General features: G+C 54.0%; 1 protein-coding gene across 2 annotated transcripts in view; it reads right to left on the reverse strand.

The window, feature by feature from the left end:
- Window positions 1-35: 35 nt before the first annotated feature.
- SYN3 (synapsin III) overlaps window positions 36-24,800 on the reverse strand; it is a 408,941-nt gene continuing 384,176 nt past the window's right edge. For both annotated transcript variants that reach the window (XM_045187147.2, XM_053922017.2), the window contains 6 exons: window positions 24,134-24,208; window positions 19,761-19,863; window positions 15,457-15,591; window positions 14,548-14,608; window positions 8,640-8,931; window positions 36-5,632 (listed from right to left, as the gene is read on the reverse strand). In XM_045187147.2, the coding sequence (XP_045043082.2) occupies window positions 5,500-5,632; window positions 8,640-8,931; window positions 14,548-14,608; window positions 15,457-15,591; window positions 19,761-19,863; window positions 24,134-24,208 (799 nt within the window). In that variant the 3' untranslated portion in view covers window positions 36-5,499. The remainder of the gene's footprint in view (window positions 5,633-8,639; window positions 8,932-14,547; window positions 14,609-15,456; window positions 15,592-19,760; window positions 19,864-24,133; window positions 24,209-24,800) is intronic.

Raw genomic sequence — 24,800 nt, forward strand, 5'->3', positions numbered from 1 at the left:
AAGCTTCGATGGGTCCAGATACATCTCAGTCCTCCCACATAGCCTCTGTGCCCTCGCAGTGCTGGGTTGCACTGTGTGTGTGTGTGTGTGTGTGTGTGTGTGTTTGGTGAGGGTGGGAGGGCCTCGTGATGAGCGCAAGCACCAAATACTGTAAAGCAGTGAGTTTTCCAAGTCCAGGGTTTTCAAATGGTCCTTGAGAGGTCCCTGAATGGTGCTGATGTCCCGCAGAGACAGATACCACTCTCCAACCTCACCTTGGACTTCCCGTGTCACAGGTCTCTCTCAGTTTAGGGCATTAGCGGTGTGCCAGATGCCTGAATATGCAGTCCTCTCAAGTTTTTTTTCTTAAAACTCAAAGCTTTACCTCTCGAATAGCTGAATTTATAGTTAGAAGCTTGTAAAATCTATGCTTTTTTCATTATGCTGAGGCTGTTGAGCTTTATGTATTGCTGGTGTACAGTGAGGAGAAGTCATGGTTTGGCGATGGCCCAGTCTCTGATTTACTGACACACTTTGACACATTGTAATGAGAACAAGGTAGCTTGGAGCGCAGGGTATGCCTTTTGGTAAGGTGCTGGTCCACATCGTTGGCTTGTAGTCTTCACAACTCTCTGTGACCCCCTTGTTTTCCCCTTTAGTTACTTTTATTAACAGGAGATGGTTCCCCCTCCCCACCACCACCTTTGTTTATAGATGAAAGATATGGTTTGGCATGTCTGGAAATGGAATCATGGGAGGTAGCCTCTCCAACACAAGGTTTTATGATTCCTTAGGTAAAAACAGTTGAATTCTGTCCTCTCTCTCTTGCCCAGCTCTTAATTCCGGAGATCACTGCTTAGCCTAGTATCTCTATACTACTTCCTGTGACAGCTGGACACGCCTCCCTTTGCCCCCTGTACTCAGGGCCCAGCGTCAAGGTTTGCCTTCCTCCTACCCTGGGCAGTGGCTGCTGAATCACAGCCTCAGGGAGGAGCCGGGTGGGTGCCAGTTCTCTGCTGTGTTGTAAGCATAGGTACTGCTCCTTCACATGGTCTCCAGGTGACTCTAGAAGATGTGGAGTGGATGCGATTATTGAGAAGCTCTAGGTAGGTCATGTAAAATAAGGATTTACTCTTAAATGTCTCCTGGGATTCCCCAATAGGTTACAGCACTTAAATTTCTGCTTTTCCATAGCAAAACAGGTGAAATAGTGGGAAGAAGAATATGTTAACTTCTGCTCCTGACTCAGCGAAAGACTGGAGAGTGGATACTTAAAATATGAGTTTGGAAATTGAAATTAAAAGTTGGAGGATCAATCAGAATAAAAATAATGAAGGGTATTTAAGATTTTAAAAGAAGAACATACACATTGTAGAGGGAATGTTTACTTTTAGATTGGTTTTCCCTTAAATGAATGCCTCATGAATTCCCAGGAACGTTTCCCAGCCATTATCTCTCCTTGGCCCGCTGCTTGAGAGCTCTCAGCACAGGATCTCAGAGTTGGGGTGTTGTCTGCTGGGCTGCACGTTCGTCTGGAAACAAGGGAGCTTCTGTGCCCTCTGTGTACTGTTTGGTTATGAACTGATTTGACTGACTTTTGCCCAACCTTCCCGTTTGTCTCTCACCAAACCAAAAGTTCTGCCTTCCATGAGAGCAGGCCTGTCAAACTCACTGTCGCCAGGGGCCGCAGCAGCCTTGCGGTTGCCTTCAAAGGGCCGAATGCACTTTTAGGGCTGTATGGATACAACTACTCCTTAACCGTTAAGCGAGAGCTCGGCGGTGCCGGGCCGAATAAAGCAAGGTGGAGGGCCAGACTCGGCCCACAGGCCTTATGTTTGCCACCTGTGTATTAGAGTCTAAATACTAAAGTGAAACTCCGAATTTAATCAGTGACTACTCAGGAGTCAAAGGCAGCCTTGACCCTTGTCAGGCCAGTTGGTGACCAGCCAGCTTGCTGTCTAGGATAAAGAACATTCGAGACGTGGAAGTGCTCCTAGGCTGTGCGCTATTCCTCTGATACAAGTTCATTGCTTACACGTGCGAGGCGGACCTAGGCAGCCTCAACTGGCTAACCTGCATCCTCTCTCCAGTTCTAAGTGCATAAAACAAAATGAGCCACCAACCTGCTTTTGAAGGTGAAGAAAGCCCAGGAGCACAGTCTGCATTCCTGTGTGGGGAGGGGCAGTTCCAAAAGACCACTGTGGGCCCGTGGAGTCGCTCCAGCGGGGCTCTGCTGCTGGAAAGATCTGGGGTCTGTGGTGCAGTGTGTGGTCTGGAAGGGACTCCTAGTCCTGGGTCTTCTCTGTACAAACCTGTGTATTGTCCTGGTCTGCTTGCCCAGCCTCTTCTGGCTGAGGCTGGCAGTGGCACCTCTTCCCCCCACCTGCACACGAAGCCCTGCAGGCAGCTCTCCTCTCCATGGGGGCTGCACTCGCTGGGGTGGTGGTGGGGGGAGATCTCCTGGGCCCCGACTCTGCTTTCCCCCATTGCTTCTCAGACTCAGGTTAGAGTCTGAGACCTCTTTCTTGGGGGGAGGGGGGCGGGGGAGACTGCCACAGAGCTTCTTCCGCTTCTTATCTCATTTGACTAGTCTCTGTTGATTAGATTCTGTTCCTGGGCCAGTGACTTCCTCATGTTGATACTCAAAAATAAAACAGCTTCTTTCTTCAATCTTAACATTTTGTTTACAGTTTATTAATTCCAACCTAAACATGCCCTGATCCCTGCTGTGTGCCAAGCAGTGTGCTCCCTGCTCTACTCACCTGGCTTGTTCATGAAGTACCTGCACGGCTTGCGTCCCCCTTGAACACTTCCCAGCAGATTCAGGTGAGAACTTCTAGCAGGTAGTTCATTCATGTTCAGGTGCTTAGGGTTGGCTGCTACTCTATGTGTTCCCATGTGAGTGAAGGCCATTGCTCCTGAAATTCTGAGAGGTAGAACTAAACGGCCCCAAGCAGGGACTGAATGTCGTGATGACAAAGAGAACACTGGGATGAGTGGATGAGAAACGGTGTGTGTTCCAGTGACTCTGGAAAGCTGATTTTACATTTAATTAAACCACTGGACCCTTTGGTCCTGCTGCTGGGGGTGTCTGGAGGAAGCTCGCTCTGGCTGGCTGGTGGCAGTGTCTGTCAAGGCTGCATGCTTAAATCCCCACTCACTGTGCTGCCCTTGACCACAAAACAAAGGATCTTTGTCATGTGTCAGCCTCGCCAAGTCAGCTTGGAGGGAAAATGCTAGCCTTTCTTTGGGTCAAAATGGTGAGACAAAGCAAAAAATACCCAACAAACAACCTTTTACAATCTCTACAGAGTGACTCCCCATCACCCCTGCTTCTTGTCCTTCCCCATTTAAAGAATGTCAGTGATTAAACGTTTGGAAGGAATGTGCTAGCCTGCATGAGAAAACAGTCCATTCTTGGTCTCAACATTCGTGCACAGCTGGTGGGAAAACCAGGGTGCTGGCTGTAAAGGCAGGCTCCGACACGGCTGCTCTGTGCACGATTCTAAGAATCACGGTGCCCGTCCCGATAAAGGAGTTGGTGCTACTGGACTTGCACTGTCTGGGAGATAAGAGTTTGAATATTGAGATGTCTTTAGGGACAACGTACAGAATAAAGGAAAATGGGGAAATTCAAGCCACTTAGCCCTCGTTTATGGAGCCACCAGTGTCGCTCACGGAAGGAGTGAGTGCAGTGAGTGCACGCCCGTGCTGCTCCTGCGTGACAGCTTTCCCTGCTGGCCAGGCTCAGGGCACATTCACAACGCTTGGGGAGACTGACCGAGATGGAGGCTTGGGTGTGGAGACCAAATACGGATTCCTTTGTTCTGAGATGCAGCTTGCACAGGGCCACGGCCGACACGTTGAGCTGCCTAGCCTGTCGTCCCTTCGTTGTGTTTCGACCTGTATTTTATTACTAAAGGAGAGATGGGCAAGATTGACTTCTGAGCTCAATCTCTGCTTGAGACTGATGATTGCCTCGGGTACTTTCTGTGTTCTTCAGCTCCTAACATGTGTGGGCTTTGTGGTATTCCACCCTGCCCTGCAAGTTTCCCCTCACCCTTTCATTCAGAATGGAGCCCTAGGCCAAGGTCACTCCCATTTTCACCTCCCTCTCTCTCTTCCCTGGGTACAGTGAGGGGAAGACATGTCTCGGTCGCATAGGGGGCTATAAAGGGGTGACATGGCTATGTTCTAGAACCCTGGGCTGTCCCGGGGCCCAGGAGGTTGGGTCCAGCACCTACAATGTTCCTAGCACCCAGTGCGTGGTGGATGGCCCTGCTCCCTGTCTGGTCCTGGAGGCCATCCGATGCAGGGGAAGGAGCACTGGGAAGGGAGTCAGAACTACGCCGTCCAACTCTGCAGTCAACTTGTTTAGCTAATAAATAGGTTTGGGTTAAACACAGTTAAAGTTGCTGTCTTTACGCAGGAATTCCAAGAGATTTTGACATGTAATATGTTCTACCAATCTCAAAACAAAAAATATAAACAGTGTTTCCTCGGCATGCTTGGCCATGGGACCCCTTGGTAACTGAGTAGCCTGCCGACATCTTGCTGTGCAGTTTGTGAAATGCCAACCTAGAAGTTACTATCCTTGCGCTTTCTGAGCTTGTGACCATCTGCTCATTCTCTCTGGTTCCTCGTGTATCCTTAAGTAGTAAACAACATTCCTGGTGGGAATGCAGAGAGAATTCCTGGTGGGGTAACAGAGTGGGCGGAGGAGCCCCTGCCTAACTCCTTCCAGGGAAGTTGAGGGCCTCATCCTCCTCTGGGAACTAGAAATGAGTCCTCAAAGGACCTGTGATCTGCATTTGGTTGTCCACTTGGGATGTGAGCAGCATTCCCAGAGCTCCCCCTCTGTTTCTGCGGTGTTCTGGAAGGCCCCACTTTTCACACAGGACCTGGTTCCTTTCCAATGTCATCAAGATCCCACCGGTGGCCAGGCGTGATGGGGCCCTTCTTGTCTGCCTGGTCTGGGAGTGGTGTCTGGATGAAACTCACGAACAGTGGGTAGGTGAGAGGTTCCCCTGGCTGGGCTTCTCTCCTTTTGTTTGCAAAACACTGTCAATAGGTTACTGCCTCCCGTATTGCTGAGGTCCGACTAGAGTGTCTTCACTTGATGGGGGTCGGGGGGCAAGGTCTAGAGGGGACCTTTGCCCAAAGGCAAGCAAACAGCTAACTGGAGATGTGGAAACGAGCCGCACACACACGTCTCAGGAGGTTATCTGAGGCAGGGAAGCAAGCACGCGGGTGGGCGGGACAGTGCAACGCCCATCAGCAGGGCCTGTTTTGAGGAACCTGGAGGCTCTCAAAGGCCCACTGCTCAGTTGGACAAGCTGGAATGTCATGGCGAAGGAAAATGGGAACATGTATAGATACTCAGCTCCTGGGTCAAAGGCGTTTAGAAAGTATATTTTCAGACCCTCCATTCTGTTCTCATCAGGAACCAAGGCGGAGAAGGAAGATGAGGCGGGAGGGGGGAGAGTGTAACGGGGCACCCTCTTCCCAGGCTGGACCCCGTTAGTCAGAGAACAGGCTGGCGAAAGACTTCCTCAGGTTGCGGATGGTTTCGGCCTTGGCCTCGTCTTCACTCGGGGGCCCACGCTGGGAAGTGTCGGATGTACTGAGGCTGTTAGTCAGGGACTGGGATTTGCTGAAACAGAAAGGCAAGGGAGTTTGGGGGTGACAAGGGCCGGACTCCTGAGGAAATAGTCGTGGGGGGCTTGCCTGGACACCAGTGAGTGAGCCCAGTCACCACAAGGATGTTACGGCCAGAAACCAGGCCTCCCAACACTTCCCCAATCCTGGGGACATCCATCACATGCGTTACCTGACCTGCACCAGGGTGAGTACTGAACCAGGCGCTCGGCCCGCTCTCCCGCCTCTGTGTGCAAGCCCACTTCATAAACTGTGAAGTGCTGGCTCAGCACCAGCTTGTGGTCGCCCCTCCTGTGCTTCCTAGCGCCCTGGAATCAGGAGGCCTGTATTCTAGACTCCCCTCTGCCATTGGACACTTCTGGCCATGGGCAGCTAACTTTCTGCCTGTCAGTAAAAGGTGAGGTCACCTGATCTGCCCCCAGGCTGCTTCTAGTTCTTTCTCTCCAGGATTCGATTCCTACCTCTTCCTTAAGCCTTTACTGCCGATTCCACCCCCTTTTGGGTTCCTCATAGTGCCTACTGTTTGACCTTCTGTGTGTGAACTTCTGTCCCAGCCCAGTGCTGGGCACGGGGCACAGAGGTGAGTGGAACTCAGAGGCCCACGGCTAGTGGAAGTAACAGACACAGGAAGGGATGATGTGACTGTCTCCAAGTTGGAGAGATCTACGCATGGTCTAATCACACTACAAAAACTCAACATCCTCTTCAAATGCCATCTCCTCCCCCTTGCTCATTCAGCACAGGGTCCTATCCATGACCAGGCACAGTGTAGGCATTTGACAGATACCTGCCAACATGAACCAAAAAGAACTGCTTTGGAGCGGTTCTGCAAGAGACTTCAGTGTTTCTAGCTAGATCACTAAAGGGTTGGTGTCCAGACCTGGCTTAAGTCCCAAAGCTCTCGCCTGGCCTGTGATTAGCTGAGCTGCTACTGGTGCGTGGCACCGGTGCCCACGACATTCTCTGCCCTAACTGTGTGTAACCTCACTTTAATCCTCACAATGGCCCTGTGGGGTAGGTACTGCTGTCCCCATTTTGCAAGAGAGGAAGCAAAGAGAGGTTAGGTAATTTCTCTGAGGTCATGCAGCTTTTAAGTGGTGGAGCTGGAATCCAGCCCAGGCGGTTTGTAGAAGTCTGTGCTTTCCCGCACTCTGCCACGGCGCCTGCAGGGTCACTTCCCATGGCTGTCAAACCAAAAACACATTTATCCTTTGATCCAACAACACCAGTCAGGTACTTTCTCCACAGCTGATGCTGCACACACAGGAAATAGCATGGGCTCGAGGTTATCCTTTGCAGCCTCTTTTATAAGAGCAAACCAGAGTTCTATGTATGGTGGGTTATTTGGATAAATTATAGCACAACTGCACAGTGGACTAGTATGCAGCTCTGAAACAGAGACAAGTTCAATGAACTGAGCTCCAGGAGAAACTGTTAAAGTAAAAATCGAGGAGCAGAATGGCGTGGATAGTGACTACCACCGTCTGGGTAGAAAAGTGGTGGGGGGAACATGAGAACATCCGTTTTTGTGTTTGTACAAGGGAACACTGGAGGGGCACACAGGAGCTTCCTCCTGGGACGGGAGTCAGGAGAGCTGTGGATGGGACCGAGGTGGCAGTGAGGGGTTTCAGTGCATGGTTTTCATGCAGTTGGTATCTTTTAGATTTTTGAGTCAGGTGAATACATTACCTATGAAAAAATTATGGTTGGTGTGACCCACGGACTGTGTGTCCTGTATTGAATCCCAGCTCTAACAGTGGACATCTGGGCAGGTTAATTAATCTGATTTAACACAGGGTGGGGCAAAAGTAGTTTCCAGTTGTTTGTGTGGAAAATAATCCAATAATTAATAAATAAGAAGAGTAAGCTCTGTGTTTCCTGTACTCACAACGGTAAACCTCCCTTTGCTCCACCCTGGATTGTCTCCCTCTGTAAAATGGGGACAGTCGGTATTCACTTCTAGGCTTGTGAGAATAAAAAACCCAACTAGGTGAAGTGCTGAAGTGCTCGGCACACAGTAAGTCGATAGTAGATGCTGGTGTAAAACTGATTATCAATATAGTGTTTGGATGGCTTACAAAAATGATGGCACAGACCCCTCCTGTCCCCACTGTAATCCATCCTTTCACAAGGTGACCTTGTAGCGCCCCCCCCCCCCCCCCCCCGAGTCTTATTTCCCTGCCTCTTGAGTCTGGGCTTGGTCATGAGGCTTGCCTCCACCAGAAGCATGGGACGGGATGAAACGACATTGTGAAGTTTCTAGGACTGGGTTCAAGAGGCCCTGAGGCTTCCACTTTTGCCTTCCGGAATGTAATTCTACCACGTGCGGAAGCCAGGCCGTGGAGAGAGCAAGGCCAGCCTGCAGCCAGCACCAACAACCAGGTGGGTCCCGAGGCCGACTTGGACCCTCTGGCTCCAGCGAAGCTGCCACATGACTGCGGCGTTATGATCCCAGGAGGCAGGGTTGCTAGAGTTAGTAACCAGAAATACGGGATTAAATCTGAATTTCAGGTGAAAAACAAATTCATTTTTTAGTGTAGGTATAGCCCATGCAATATTTGAGGGCATACTTATACTCAACATTACAGTTTCTCTGAAATTCAAACCTAAGTGGGCATCCTGCATGTTGTCTGGCAAACAACTCTACAGGAGACACCTGCAGAAGAACCTCCCAGCTGAGCCCAGCTCAGAACAGACCGCTGAACCGGAAATAATGAACCACGAAAATGATTGTTTCTTAAGCCTCCTGTTAGGCAGCAAGAGAGACCTTCAGGCCCGGGCACATCTATTTGGGGGATCATGATAGGGCCTGGTCTATGCTCTCACCTTGCTGGCCCCTACCTGCCCCCCAAGTTCCATCCTCTGGGCCTCCTTTACCTGTTTCAAGTCTGGGTGAGGCCTCAGTAGGTCTTCCTTTGTCTCCAGTCCCTGACCCTGAGACATCCCAGCACCGCCCACACCTCAACTCCACCCTCTACCCTTCCCAACCCCAAAGCACTTACTTGAGATGGGGGTGGGGTGGTGCTGGCTTCTTGGGCTCTTCACCCTGCTGAGAGGTACTGCGGCCTTGCACAGGGGGTCGCGGCTGTGCAGGGGGGGTGGCGCCTGGCCTGGATCCCTGGTTTGGAGAGCCGCCGCTGGGGGCCCGGGGCAGCTGCGGAGAGCCTGGTGACCTCTGCTGCTGTGGGGATCCGGACTGGGGGCTCAGGGGCTGCTGGCCTTGAGGGGAGAGCCTCTGCTGGGAGGGGCTTCCGGATCTTGGGGGCTGAGGAGACTGAGCTTGGCGAGGGCCCCCTACAGGGCAAAAGATTTATTACATTCAAAATTTCCTTAGGGTAATAATGCTGTGCGCAAGTGTTGCTTCAAGGATGTTCATTACAGCGTTTTGTTTTTTTTTTTTTAAATAACAGTAAAACACGGAAAATAATACAAATGCCTAACTGATTAGGAACATTAAGGTACCTCCATATAATGGAGTATGCTGTGGTCATTGTGCATGATGTTACAGAAGAATATTAAATGGGCTATTGTTGATATATGCTAAATAAATACTGCTAGCGGAAACAAGCAACGTGCAAAGCAGTACGTACAGTTTTATTGCACTTTGTCACATAGTGTAAAGCTATGTAAAAAGGGAAGACTGGGAGGTTATACACCAAAGCCAGTGTCTCAAACTTTGATGTGTACATGCATTATGGGGAGATCTTGCCCAAATAAAGATTTTGATACAGCAGGGCTGGGGTGGTGTTATGGGCTGAGCTCTGTTCCCTCCAAATTCATGTTTTGAAGTCCTAACCTCAATGCGACTGTTTTTGGAGACAGAGCCTTTGAAGGAGGTAATTACTGTTGAATGAGGTCACAGCATGGGGCCCTAACCCAATAGCACTGGTGTCCTTTTAAGACACACACACACACACACACACACACACGTGTCAGGGGCAGACACTTGCACATGGAGGAAAGGCCAGGTAAAGACACAGTGAGAAGGCGGCCGGAGAGAGAAGTGTCAGCCCTGCCAGCACCTTGACCTTGGACATCCAGCCTTCTACCATGAGCAAGCATGTCCGTTGTTGCAGCCACTCCGCCTGTGGGATGGATTGTTGGGGCAGCCAAGCTGACCGACCAACGCAGGCGGCGTCTGTGATCTGGGCTCTAAGTCAGGGGGCGCTGGGCGCTGATTACAAAAGCGGTGGGACTGTGAAGGGTTCTAATTCTCTTGCTTTGCTCACTGATGGCTTCCACATTGAGGATATAGTCCTCCTGAACAGTGAAAAGAACGATCCCTTACTTTTGGAAAGCTCTCTGATTTTTTCTAAGAACTTTCAAAAGCACTGTATCTATCATTTGCTCTAGACAGAGGCTGGTGGGGAAGATACCATTCTTTTTTTTTTTTTTAACAGAACAAGCCTTTTAATTGTTTTTATTACTCAAAAATTTAGCTTTCTGAGCCTGTGCTTGTGGCATCAACCCTTTGCACCGATTTTCTGCTCCTCAGTGAGGAAAGCCACGCCAGTGCAGCTGCGGGCACAGTCAGCACCCAGGGCCCACCCTCGGCTGTGCCAACAGGTTTTCTGTGTTAGCCTCGTCAGAACCTGGGGTCTCACAGCGCAAACGCCGTGGAGTCGGCCTGGGCACACACTGCACACAGGCTTTGGTATTTTCCCAACTTTTTCTTAAAAAAAAATGCTTATTGATTTTAGAGAGAGAGGAAGGGAGAAGGAAGGAGACAGAGAAAGAGAAACGTCGATGTGGGAGAGAAACATCAGTGGGCAGCCTCCCACACATGCTGCACCCGGGGATCGAACCCCCAACCTTTTGGTATGGATGACGCTCCAACCAACTGAGCCACCTGGCTAGGGTAGCTTTCTCAACCTTCCTGAGGTAAATGTAAACAGCTCCATTACCAGGGGTCTGGGACAGCCTAGTTTTGTTAGAGGCCATACTGCAGGACAGCCCCCACTGGTGTGTCAAACACTGGGCCACTCTGGACGTCTGTAGACACCGTCCCAGAAGAGATACCGTTCTTCTCATCCCACAGAGGTGGGACTGAGCCTCACTGAGGGGTCAGAGCTGGAAGAAATAGCCAAGGAGAGCTCACAGAAAGCTTGGCTTCCCCCTCTCACTGCACAGAGCATACAGTCACCTACAAGCAAAGGGGCATCCTAAGCTTGGGGATGTCTTAGAAGTGACTTTGAGTGGCATTCGAAGGCCCCAAGCTGGCAAGGTGCAGTCTCCTCATCCTCCGGTCCAGGCCGGCAGGAGTGCTCAGTGGGCTCCGCCTGCTTCTGGGAGAGTGGGCTGCCCCCCCCCCCCCCCCCCCCCCGTTCTCCCCACCATGCGTGGTGAGGTCACTCGAGATGGGGAAGGAGACTGAGAGTTATCTCGGTGGCCCTTTCATATGTAATGTGGCTCCCACTCACCCAAGCCCCCTTATCTCTACTGAGCACCAGCTGCATCCCTGGCCTTGGGCATGCTCACAGCGCTCCGAGGGTCAGGCATTACCAACCCCTCCACTGTCACAAAGAAACCAGGTCCCAGACATAACTCTGACTTGCTCAAGGTGTCGCTTCCAGCAAAGGGAAGAGCTGAGACTCCAAACTAGATCTTTTTAACTCAAAAGACCTCTCTCCCTTCCTTCCTTCCCCTTTCTTCTTTCTTTCTCTCTCTTTTTAAAGATAGGGATTTTAAAAAAGGATTTTATTTATTTTTAGAGAGAGAGGGGAAAGGAGGGAGAAAGAGAGGGAGAGAAACATCAATGTGCAATGAGTTAACTCCCACATGCCCCCAACTGGGGCCCTGCCAGCAACCCGGGCGGGAGAATCGAACAGGTGGCCTTTCAGTTCACAGGCTGGCGCTCAGTCCACTGAGCCACACCAGCCAGGGCATCTTCCTTTCTCCCTCCCTCCCTTCCTCTTCCTTCGCTCTCTCTCTCTCTCTCTCTTTTTGCTGTACCACACAGGGCTGCCCTGAGTCCTCACATCTTTGAGTGAATTGAGGAAAGGTGGTTCCCTCTGGGGGAGGCAGCTCTGAGCAAGGCGCACGGGGAGCAAGGACATCATCTCAGCTGGTCACCTTCGCGGTGGGCCCGGCCTGCATATCTGGTTGCCCTGACACCATACGGTCCCCAGGAGTCCCAGGTCCTGACACAAGCCTTGCCATTAACTTGCTATGTGACTGTGGCTAAGTCACATCTTTCGGGGCTTCTGAGCACCCATTTATAAAATGAGGTCATTGGACTAGCCACCTCACTTCCCTCCCAGTCTGAATGTTCCTGTGAGCCTGTCCAACACTTTCTAAGTCGGACCGAATTTAGCAGCACCAATTTAGCAACTGCTCACACGTGGCTGATTCATTCTTTTCTCGTTCTCTACCTCTTTCACGACTACGTGCCCCAGGAGCTTGGGAGACCCAGTGATCTCAAAACGCAAACACCTATAGGGCCAGTCAGGTACATAAATAAGTAAAGCAGGCGAGTGTCAGAGAGATCATGTGACTTGAAAGCTTTTTCCCACTTTAGGTAAAAGCATAGTTCAGGGACCTACTTCTCAGAAGAGGTGCAGTTAACACTGTGTCTCCGTGGCAGTGACATTAGGGAGGAGGACGACCCGAGGCTAACGGTGAGGGAGGGGTGGGGGAGGGGTGGCGGGCAGGAGTCCTTGCCCCGTCTGAGCAGCAGCTGTGACCGAAGGTCAGGGGAGGGCTGTGACGCAGGAGTTCAAGCCCGTTGTTTCTAGAACTCTTGCCTTGGAAAGGGCAGCTGCAAATCTACGTGTTTGTGTAAAAGCTCCTGATTTTAAAATGTTGGTTTACTTTTTTGCTAAACCCACTGCAGGTCAAAGAAAACATCTGTTTTCTACTTTTTTCCTAAGTCTCCCCCCCTCCACCCCCACTGATAATATCTTGGAAAATCTGGACACACTGATTCATTTATTAACCATTTCTTGAGTCCCTGTTATACTCCTGGGATGCATCATTTACTTCTTTCAGCTTCCTGGCAAAGCAAACATTTTACTATTTTTGTTCACACACGTACAAAATATATTAACTTATACAGATAAAATATTGGCACAGGATTGCTGCTAAAAAATGATGAGGCTTATTAAAAGAAAACGTCACTTTTACCAAGTTGAAAATACACAGTGAGTTCAAAAACAAGTTAATAATGTGATCTTGTTATTTCGGGAACTCAATGAAAGTATTGTTTTTAAATTAGCCTTGCTATTTTTAATCTGAATGCTAATTCAATGGGCATTTTCTTTAATGATCTTAATTGGTTTTAAATGGATTGTTTTTCAACTCACTGAAAGTGTGTTTAGCCTCATGTCCCTTAAAAATAATATCTCTTTATCAAGCATGTCTCTGCTCTGGGCCTGAGAGGAAATCGGAATACAGTAGCTCTCTGTTTTAAAGTTCAAGTGTGTTTTAAAAGTAAGTCCCGAGCAGAGTGGGAAGGAGAGGCAGGGCCGAGGCACAGCCAGCAGCTTGGCAGGGCGACAAATGAGTCGCTTCTGAACATTTATAACTTAGAACCTATCGCCAGCCTGGGGAGCAGTGGGGCTGCGTTAGCTGTGAGGATTGTTAATGATCGTAATGATTAAAACCAGCATATGTATTATAATTGTTTGTCAGACACAAGTTATTCGTAGTAAAACTTATATAACTTGTTATTAATAGTCAACTGTGAGCAGTAGTGACTCCTACTAAGCACCATGTCAGTGCTGGACACCTTGCTAAGTGCTTCACCTGTGTTACCTCATGGGCAGCTAGCTCTCCATCAACAAACAGGGCAGCTGCACCAGCCTCCGTTATGGCTGGGGAAACTGAGGCTCCGGGGAGGGATGCGACTTGCCTAGAGAGGGACTCTTCTTATCTGCTGGAGAAGAATCCCAGCGTTCATTTGCACACAGTTGTGTAAATGATGCAGTTTTGCTTTCTGCTTTTCCAAGAAGAAAGGCATAGGCCAGAAAGATGAACGGGGCATTCTGTCTAAGACCAGTGGAGGAAGAAGCCCTGCGGTGGCCAAGGCCGATTTTCCCCAGCAGCAGTGAATCTGTGGTTCTAATAAAAGCAACCTGGGGGCTAGAGGCACAGCGTGACAGTAATACCTTCTTTGGGACAGATTTCACAGCAGACCCTGAGAGACGGCTGTGGAGCCACCTGGCCTGGCGCCTTGAAGCAAAACTGCCCTGAAGCTCCTGGCAGCACTAGCGAGGGAGGGACACGGGGCAGGTCTCTCCCTTCTCTCCCTGGGCCTGCGTGTGGGAACAGCTGACATGCGGAGAGGGTCAGTCAGTTGTCACGATCCCTCTTCATCATGTCCTCGGTAGTTTTTCCATTCCCTGACAAGTGGTGTCACATAAGTGGGAACGCTGCAATACTTTCTGAGGGACAATTTCAGTCGACAAGGGTACAGATGATGTTGTTCTCTTCTTTCTCACTCGAGTTGCTTGGCTAATAAATCTGTAGTCAGGCACCACTGGTGGCCAGGAAACAGAGGCTTTCTAGACGGTCTGAGACGGCAGACGTGTGAACCTGCCATGTTCTTGTCATGCTTCCTTGGACGAAGTCTCAACACCCCCCCAGCTAGAGGGAACACTGGCCTTTCCACTGGAGGGCGATTGGGAGGCTAAACACGAGCAAATAGATGGGGAAGTCCCTAGCTCAGTGCCTGGTGCACATTAGGTACTTAACAAGTTTACTTGCTGTCTTTCCTGCCTTCGTTCCTGACTTTATGGGGTGACAAACCCCAGACTCACTCATTCTGCACAGAGAGTGAGGGCATCGGTCCTATGGGTAAAGGGTTAAGGTGGGCTTTTCCAGCGTGCCTTCTGGAAGCCACACATGGACCCCTCCCTGCCTTTCAACATCCTCTCTGGGCGGTGTGCCCGGGAGCCTTGTTGTGGGTCCTACCTTGTGTGGGTGGGCGTGGCTGGGCTGGCCCTGGAGATTTTGCTGGTTTGGTCTGCGGAGCCTAGAGCAGGAGAAACAAAAAGAAGTCTGTTGTGATCACAGCCATTTACTTCCGGGGTGGGAGGTCAGGGTCTGCAAGGATCTTGTCATCACTGAGGTCAGATGTACATAAAGTGTGCCACTATAGGGGTCCCACACAAGGAATTTTTACACATGCGCATGCCCACGTGACCACCCCCCAGGTCACGGGGGTGTACAGATCATTTCCAGTGGAGAAGGCTGCCCTTGCCCCTCCCAACCAGCAGCCCTCCCAGCATAACTACTACTTCCAGGTCTGTTATCACAGGTTTAAGTTTTTGTGGGAGAAGGGGGGAGCAATTTGGACATTTGTTTTTCCAGAAAGCCGGGAGCTGGCAGATTCTTTGGAGAATGACCTGGTAATCCGTGGTGAGGACTGTGGGGGGAAGGGGCTAAGTGGGAGCTTGTTAAGGTTGGGGGACGGGGAACGGAAGACACAATGGTCCCTATTGACTGGTGCCCGGGGTCACACAAAGGGCATGTGTGTACACTCCCTGCTCCCTGCTCAGGCCGGCGCGGAGGGCACAGAAGGGACAACTGGCTTCTTGTGTCAATCCCCTCTGCCCACAGATGCCCACGCCCATTTGAGATGAGGATTTTCTTCCCATTTTGGATGAAGGAATGAGGGGCCCCTTGGAGCTCCCACACTGCCCCTCAGGAGCAGGGTCTAGAAGCTGTCCCCTCTGCCCAGCCTCCGTCCACACCCCATCCCTTTATCCCCAAGGGATTCCTTCCTGGGCGAATCTCCTTTGGATCCAGGAATCCCCCCATTTGCAGGCAGCTTCACATTTCTCAAGGCTACAAGGTCTCCTTTGTTTCTGAGGACCTTACCCAAGGCCTTAGGGGCGAGGGCACTGTGCCCCCCGGCATCAGGAGTTGGCTCATTTTGGAGACAACAAGGTCGGCTATCAGCTGTTTGTCCTCTTCCACATGCTCTCCAATCAGGGGCATTGAGCTGTCCATCACCTGTGGGAGGGAAGTGAGGGCTGAGGGACACCCATGCCCAGGGAGCCGGCAGGAACGCAGGTGCAGAGCTCAGAACAGAACTGACCACTAGATGGCGATGTTCTCCATGCAAACACCAGCCGGGCGCCTCCAGCTGGGACTGGGCCCTCGGGAGACATCCAGTTCCCTGCTGTTCCGACTAAATCAACTCCCTGGACTCAGTTCAATCCAGCCTACGTTCGCTGGACCACAGAAACGGGGCTGAGGGCCTGCGCTGACCTTTTCTGCTCTTTTCTTCAGGGAGCTGGTCTCTGCCCCCGCTTCTCCCACCTTGGCCCCCTGCCCAAGGTCGTGGCTGGTTTCCTGAACTTCCCAAGGTCAAGGCTTTCCAGAGAGCCAGGAGCAGTGGGGGATGGAGGGGGGAAGGGGGGAGAGTTGGGTTATCACACACACACACACACACACACACACACACACACACACACGAGGACTTGGACCAGGGTTCAGAGAGAAGAGGGGAGAGGAGAGGCCCCTTCCCCCGAGGCCCTGGCAGAACACAAGCCTGGAGGGAAACATTCCACAGGGAGTGGGCTGCTTCTCAAAGGCGGCAGCGCACTTATGTTGGGAGGGGCCTGCGGGATCCTATTTACCCGCGCTGCTGTTTTTGCAGCTGGGAAAACCGAGGCCCAGAGGTGGGAAGGGACTCGCCCACAGCACGTGGGCCAGCCATGCAGGTGACTCCGCAGGCACAAGCAGCTGCGGCAGGTCCCGACGGGGAGCGAGGCCTCGGCAGGTCCTCTCTTTACTCCCCCAGCCCCTGTTCAGCCCTCCTCACGCGTGGCTCCCCCGCCAAACTCACCGTCTCATTTCCCCTTTCCCGGAGCTCCGGACTCCCCGGTTCTCTCCCCGACCCGAGTCCCACGTACGCCACTCCCTCAGCTCGCTCTTCGCCTCTCCAGGCAGGAAACCTCTCGCTAGCGCTCCCTGGGACCCCCTCCCTGGCTGAGCCAGCTCTGCCGAGCCCCTGTCCCTGCACCCCCTCCCCCTTGACCCCCGCTGTCCTCGCTCCGGTCACCCCACTGGAGGGTTTGCCCGGCAGCGCCGCCACCTCCCGTTTACTTGTGTCTGCCCGAGCGGACGGGACGGCGAGGCCCCAGAGTCGGCGGCCCCGCGCGCTGTTACACGGGGCGCCCCCGACTTCCCTGGGGAGTGGGGGGACGAAAGGTCCCTGCGGCGAGTGCAGCTCCTAACGACGGGGACACTAGCGAGCACCCCCGCGTGCCCTGAGCGCCGGCGTGGCGGATCTCCCGCAGGTCTCGGGCTGGCGCTGCTCGCACCCTCGTCTCAGTGGTGAGGACACCCGCCCAGGGCCGGCGATGCGGCCGGTTTCGGCCCGCGTCGCCAGCACACCGCGGCCCTGCCACGCGTCTCTGCGGGGAAACCCGGAGACCTGGCCGCCAGGCTCCTTCTGCCACAGGCCTGCAGCTGAGTCGGGCAGGTCGGCTCGCCTCGCGGGCCCCTGTTGCAATCACCGCACCCTGGGGGGGGGGGCAGCTGTGAAGACCCTTCCCGCTGCACTTTTCCAGGCCTGTGAGTCCCAAGCACCCACTGTGGTTGGGAGGCTGAAAAAGCAGCTCACGGTAGTGAATGCGGAGCCTCCCGTGGCCCTGAAAACTGTCCTCAGAGTGAGCTCCTCGGGGTCTGAGCCCCGGCCCCTGGCGCTCCAGGCCCCGGTGCCTGGCACGGGGACAGCCTCCCGGGGGGCGTGGGCCGGGACTGTGGCGTCTGTACACAGGCCTGTCCCTTCTGCCCCCGACCCTGCCCACCTCCTTCTGCTCTGGTTTCTGTTTCTTGCGTCCCCGGAGTGGAAAGCAGCCACCGCGAGCAACCTGAGGTCAGAGCGCTTTGGAATCCCCACGGTGGACACAGCCAAAGGAAGTGGACACTCGGGTCTCCCCAGGGACACATGTTTCCAGTGAGCAATGCCGTTCCCCGGACAGGTCACAGAGGACAAGTTCAAGGGCCTTTCCCCTGAGTATTTCACCGTGAGGATCTTCACAAAACATGTCACACAAATGCCATGTTCTCACCACAGAGGTGGCTGAAGAAAACAGTATTTTTGGATCTCCTCTGTTTTTTTTTCCAGACTGGGGAAAAATACCTTTTATCTTCCTGGTAGCAAGCTCCCTGTTTCCCTTGACCCCACCCTAACCCCCAAAGCAAGGGAAATCACTCTGTAACGTTTCTGAGAGAAAAAACAATCTGAAGATACCATTTTTTTTCCTTCTGGAACATTTTTGAAAAGTTGTTTTCTTGTTTTTTAAAGTCCAAACTCACTGTTTGCTTTTTTTTTTTTTTTTTTTAAGATCTTTTATCTCTGATCTGCTTGCAGGGAGCCTGGGCCTCCGAGGACAGATTTTTGTTTCCTAAAGGTGAAAGCGGAGGAAACTCACTGGGGGGCAGAGCCGATGCTAGTGCGGGGGGCGGGGGGCAGAGTCCAGGGCCCGCGTCTCCTGAGTGCGGGTCGCCTGTCTGCGTGGCGCTCCAGGAGGCAGTGTGCTGCCGTCTGGGATCGCCTGGCCCCGGGCCCGACGGCGAAGGAACGAAGGAACGACCGCGTGCGCTCCAAACCCGAGCTCGTGTCTGCTGGTCCCGTGAGGAGACGCAGAGGCGGGCGGGCCAGCGGGGTCTCAAGAGAGGCAGTGCCCCCGGCGGGAGGGCCCAGGGTGCACCCGTGGCCAGAAGCTCCCAGGGCACCTCGAGGAGGGGCCGCTCCTCCAGGGAGCAGCCTGGCCCTGGTGGGGGGTGAGCCTGCGGGCCAGTCGTTCCGCACCGTCCGCGGCTCCTCCGGGAAGGGCTGCGGGGAGGGGGGCGGGGAAGGCAGGTGTGGCGGCCGTCTGGACTCTGGACTCGAGGGGGAGCTGTTTTCCAGAGCAGGACTGAACTTGCGAACAGAGACGCTTCCCGGCCTTTCTGGGGAGGGTAGAGGGGCCGTGCCACCCGGGACACCCTCCCCTTCGCCTCCAAGGGCGGCCACTCCCCGGGCAGGGCTGTGAGAAAGACAGCCACACACACCCATCGAGCCCCCTGGTCCTGCCCCCCTGCGGGTCCCAGGGGAATGGGGCAGACTCGGGGACTGGAGGGGCGGCGGGCAGGCTGCTGCTGCTGCGGCTGCCCTGGCCACGTGTTTCCCAGCAGCGGCCCAGCCCGGGCACGGAGGGGCAGCCGCAGGGCTCACCCTCCCAGGTCTTGGCTTTGTGTCAGCAGCACCGCCCGCCCGCTGCTGTGGTTTGAGGAGAAGGTGCTTTCGGAGGGTGGGGTGTGAGTGCGATGCGAATTGGGGGACAGAAGGGAGAACTCCGAGACCAGACGGGCATTTTCAGGGGAGAACAGTGGGGAGGCCTGGGCTGTGGGGCAGGGGCAGGGAGAGAGGCACTGAGGGACTAGGAGGGACAGGAGGGGTCTGGAGGAGAGAGGGGGCCCGTGGGACTGGGGAAGCACAGAGGGGAAGCTGGGGTGGGGAGAGGACGGCAGAGGCGGGCAGGGGACGGTCTGGAGGGCAGGAGGAGGTGGCTGGCCTGAGAGAGACACTGGCGCAGGGGGTTGTGGGAGGGATTCTAGGGCCCACGGCCCCTCCAGCCGCCCCTGGATGGTTAATTCCTGTACATCTTCCCTCCATTCACATCGCTGCCCGCCACGACCCCTTTCCTGACCCTCAGTGCCCTGCCAGTGCGGCTTATCACCCTCTTCTCTGCCTGCCGCTGGCCCCTGTCTGTGTCCTGCCCCCCCCCCAGAGCCCTGCAGTGCCTGTTCGCTGAGTGAACGGGCGATGGGAACTCTGCGCGGTGACCTTACACAGCTGGACACCGAGAACCTTGGACAGGCCCAATGCAACAGAATCTCGCCAACCCTTGGCCTGGCGTTCTTGCCCTGCCCTCAGGCCGGCAGGTTAGGAGATGTCATCAAACTTCATGCCTGGAGCTCTGGAGGCAGCTCGGAACCCCTGGGCACAAAGGCTTTAGAGTCACCCGAGGGTGAGGGTGGGGATGGCGATGGGGTGTGTAGGTGGTGGGCGAGAAGCCTGTGGGAGCTGCAGCTGGCCATGCTGGGGACCACACCTAGGTTCCTCCCCTTGGGCACGCCTGCCTGGGGGCTGGGCCAGGCCGGAGGACCTCTGCTTCCTCCCTCACCTCGATGATGTAATCTCTGCCGTCCTTGCTGTGGACGGCCTTGACCGCGCAGATGTCCAGGCCGCCAAACATTTCTGAGCAGCTGTCCACCCACAGCCTGTACCTGCAGGGAGGGACCGACAGTGAGTGCAGCCAGGAGAGGGCAGGGTGGGGGGAGCACGGGGAGAGAGCTGGAGACAGAGAGGTGGAGAGACCAGCAGAGACACATGGAAAAACAGGCCGAGGGAAAGACCGTCACATACACCCATTCAGCGACAGAGACAGTAAGGAAGATTGGGGACGTGGCAAGAAAGAGAGACAGAAGAGACAGACAGAGAGACAGAGAGGCAGTGGGAGAGACAGAATGGTAAAAAAAAAAAGGCAGAGACAGAGATGGGCAGTGAGAAAGAGAGACAAACAGACAGAGAGACTAGAGAGGGAGCCACGCAGGCAGGAGACAGGCATGATGGGGGAGCGGGACGGAGAGCTGGGGGAGACCCCAGGCCCACCCCAGCACCTTGCTGGCGCCCCAGTGGTGGGGAGCTTTCCCCGCCCCCACCTAGAGCCGTCCTGGACACCCAGCCGCCCCTGCGGCTCTTTTCCCTTGGGAAAGGCTTCAGAAATCCCTCCCAGCCTCCCTCCCAGCCCCAGCGACCGGGCTAGAGGGAAGCCTGCAGGGGGACAAAGAGCACATTCTGCCCTGATCCTGGGGTGGGCGTGCGAGGGAGCCCAGCAGGCTGCTCCAGGGCCAGGGGCCTGGCCCTCTGGACCTGCTGCTTTTGTTCCCTTTCCAGCCACTTGATGGCTGAGAGGCCAGTTTGCTTTGCAGGGGAAAGAGCTCCGTGCTGGACTCTGCCCGGCAACAAGGGGATGGTTGTATCTGAGGCAGTTTCCTGGGCTTGCACTTGGTGTCCCCTGTGGTGGCTGGGCTTGGGAGTCACAGGGGACTTTGTCAGTGTTGTTGCTTCTCTCCCCACTCTGCAGGGTCACAGGGGGCACGCCTGCTCTGAGATCCATTTGTGTATCTGAGCCATCGGCCTGGGATGAGGAAAGATCACGGCCCAAGTGCTCTTAGAACAACTCGCTCATCTCCCAAAGCCCACTGAGGCTCAGAGAGGGAGAGCAGCTTGGCCAGGTCACACAGCAAGGTGGTAATAGAGCTTGGACCACCCCGATCTCCTGGCTCCCAATTCAGTTCTTTTATTCACCTGTAGCATGTGAGATTGTAGAAGTAAAAGAAAGGATGAAAACTCATGCCTTTTAACTCCTACTATGTGCCAGGGCTTCTGTGGGGGACTGACTCCTCGATCTGTCTGACCCCCACAACAACTCTGTGAGGAAGGTTTGAAGGTCTAACCCATTTTACTGATGAGGAGACTGAGGCCCCGAGAGGTCACTGAGTGGCCGTGCAGGCTCCCAGACCCAGGTCCTGTCCCATTGCACCGTCCAAGAAGCCACCCTTCCTCTCAGTCAGGACGTCACGACCATCTCTCCCTCAACTTGGGAGACCAGCAACCTGGGTTCTTGCTGTCAATTCCCTTCACGATTTTGGGTGAGCCTTTCCCTCCTGCAGCCTCAGTTTCCTCGTCTGAAAAAGGGAAAGGCCCAGGTCTGACTGCAGTTGTACGTCAGAATCACCAGGAGAACAAGCGAATGAACACACGGCCAGGTTGGGGGCGTGCCCGGTGTTAGAACCATCTATGAGTTTTTAAAGTTCCCACGCAATTCTCGTATGCAGCCACATCTGGGGACGACCTTTGGTCCTCGGAGCGCTAACAGCTCCCTGGGCTCTCTGATCCGGGCCCCCCGTATTGGGCACCAGTGGCCAAGTGGTGGGGTGCCTCCAGCTCAGGGAGACCCACACCGAGACCTACTTATAAATCAGGCTTCTTCTCAACGGAAGGCGGATGTCTGGAACTAGGCCCAGGGGCAACTTCTTGTCACCTACCGAGTGCACCCCATGGGTGCAGTCCCCTCCCCTGGGGCTAAGGAAGGGACTTCATGGATGGAGCAGTGTGGGAGAGATGGAGAACATGGGGTCCCCTCCAGCCTGGCACCCACCAAACCACACTGTTGGCTTTGCCCAGGAGTTAAGCTGCCTGGCGGGCAGTTGAGCCAGGTTGAGGGAGGGGTCGGGGACTGTTTATGGGCCCTAGGGGTCTCCCCTGTGGACACAGGATGGTGGCGCTCTGTGGAAGGCCTCGGGGCACTGTCCGTGATGCTGCAGAAGGAAAGCGGATTCCAGCCAGAGTCACAGCAGACATATCACCGCGGTGGGATCCTGCAGCGATGGCCTGTGTGGGCTGAAACTGAGCAGAGCCGGTGACATGGCGGCCTGCTGGGGACACCTGTGAGCAGCCCCCAAGTCACTGGGGAAGGCTGGGCTCACGTTCTGGACAGGCTACAACTGTCCCATAAATGTCCCCAGGAGAACGATGTGACTGTCCCAGACCTGGTGACGGGATGTGCAGGTAATGAGCACACGCCCTGAGACTAGTGGGCGTAGGTGGGTTCCCGGAATGAAGGCCGCACCTGCCACCAGGGCTGAGGGAAGGAAAGGAAGCCGGTGTTGACCGTGTCCCTCTCTGCCACGGGCCGGCACGGGGTCAGGTATTAAACATCACTCAGCACCCTGACTTGGGTGTTATTACCTCCAATTTATAGCTGAAGAAGTTCAGAAAGGTCAGTTAACTTACCCTAGGTAACACAGCTTGGAAGAGGCAGGGCCATTCACCCTTTTCCATGCTTCCTCAGCTTAGAGTCCCGGAATAGAAGTTCTGTGAGGGCTGGGACCCTGTCCGTTTTGTTTGCCACAGTCTCCCGAGGGCCTAGCTCAGTAACTGGCTTCCCACTGGTGCTGGCAAATAACTGACAAAGAAATAGAGGAATGCCTCCCAACTCCTACTCATTCTTTACAACGTGATGCTGGCAACACTTCCTTCAGGAAGCCTTCCTTGCCTTCACCCTTCCTTGGCTCACATTGGGTGCCCCTTCTCTGTTCTCCCACTGCAAGCACCCAGTGCTTACTTTCACCCTATGGTCACCACACTCTTTGTCTCCTTCATTAGCTGGGAGCCCACAGTGGACCTCACAGTGGGCATGCACAACATTTATTTTCCTTCCTACTAACGATAGCTTGATATCGCTTGGCCTCTACCCCTCCCTAAATCTCAGTCATTGTTGCTTTGGTGGAGGGGGGCGGCCCCACTCCAATCTAAGCAGGCAGAGACTTGACACAGGACTATCCAATCACAGCATTGCAGCTTTCTGAGCCACAGTGATTGGTTCAGGAGTGGTCATGTGTCCTGGGTCAGGCCGATTGGTGAACAAGGCTCAAAACCAGGTTTCGCTGAAATGGTGGGGAACGAGTCTTCTTCCCACTGGACCTGACGCAGTCAGGATGCAGGCCTGGAGCCACTGTGGGCCACCACGTGAGCGAGCTGGCCAGACTGAAGCCAACGGAGAAGAAAGCTGAACCGAAGCAGGTAGAATGAGTCCCAGCCTGTGGCCTAGAGCCATGCCTCTGGAATTTTCATTGCCGCAAGCCAGTAAGTCCCCTTTGGGGCTCAGACCAATCTGATTCGTGTTTGGACACTGGCAACTGATAGAGAATTCTCAAAGGGGAGGACTGGATGTTTTCCTCTTGGCCTCTGCAGCGCTCACACAACCTGGCGTGCGGTAGGTGCTCAGTTCCCATTCCCAGAGCAGACTTTCTGCTCCAAACCGCAGTGGCAGGCCTGCGTGCAGGACCAGTGGGCGCGCTTGCGTGTGCGCGTGCGTGCGCACCGCCGACTCCGAGAACAGGTGACTGACCCTTCTCCAGGCAAGGGTGACTTGCAACAGTGTTTCACGGAGAAGGTCCGGAGGGACCCTCAGCCGGAGCACACTGCTGCCGCATTCAGGATTCCTAGGAAATCAACTTCTCCCTCCTTACACCGAGACGGAACTAAGTCGAGAGGACTGGACACCCCAATAGCCTTGGTTCCCTGACAAGGATGCTTCCATGCAGCTGTCAGTGCAGGGGGTGGAGGGACTGGCAAGGATGCTCTGCTCTCTCCTGCAGCAGCTGCGCAGGGCTGGAAACACCCTTGGATTTGGAGTCGGGAGATCAGAATTCTATTCTCGGCTCCATCTTTGATCAGCTCTGTGACCCTGGACTAGTCACTTTCCCCTTCTGAACTTTCTTCTTCCATCTGTAAAGTGGGGTTATTGTAATACCTGCCCTGCAGGTGGTTACGGGCCACAAAGGAGACCGTGCCTAGGGAAGCGCCCTGTGGGTGGTAAGGCACTGGCCACAGGGCCAGGTGGTATTCCTCGAAGAGCCCTCGTTGTGTTCCTCACCCACCTCCCACCACGGCTGCTGCTTCTCCCCTGGCACCTGCTCAGTCCCTTACCTCTCCGTCATCGCCACCTGCTCCAGCATGGCGGAGCCTGTGTTGGCCTTCCAGTTCCCAGAGATGGAGGTTCTCCTGCATCAGAACAAACAACGCAGTGAGGGCATGAGGGGCACCTTTAGGGACGCCTGCCACAGCTCTGCTTTGCTTCTTTGCTTTGGCTGTTAGGAGGCTCCGATTCAAATATCTGGCTCTCCTGACGCGTATTCTTAGGTACACGTCCTGTCCTCAGCTTTATTTCTCATGTTGATTGCCTTATTTCTCGGATCTTAGGTCTCTTTTTCAAAGCTACCTTGAAATTAAAAAATTAAGTTTAAAAACCATCTACACTAATGACACAATCCCCCACACCTTGGCAGTATGAGCCCTGGGGACTCCAGAATGTTCTGACAGCGTACAAGTAGGGAAAATAACCCTCAGGGAGGAGTGATCACTTTTCCATGGTGAAGAGCAAGAGGCCCCTGGCCTCCTCCTCCTCCCGAGTCCTTTGTCTTTCCTGCCAGGCAGCAATGGACCCGGCTTCAAGACTCCAATGCCCAAGGCGCTTTCCTGTGGCAAGGCCTCCACACCCCCTCTTCCCTTTGCCTGATCCAGCCTTTGTCTCCATCTTTGCCTCCCTGAGTCCTACTCCTCTTTCAAGTTGCATCTGAAAGGTGACTTCCTGGCA

The sequence above is a fragment of the Desmodus rotundus genome, chromosome 3, assembly GCF_022682495.2.
Source record: "Desmodus rotundus isolate HL8 chromosome 3, HLdesRot8A.1, whole genome shotgun sequence".
NCBI lineage: Eukaryota > Metazoa > Chordata > Mammalia > Chiroptera > Phyllostomidae > Desmodus > Desmodus rotundus.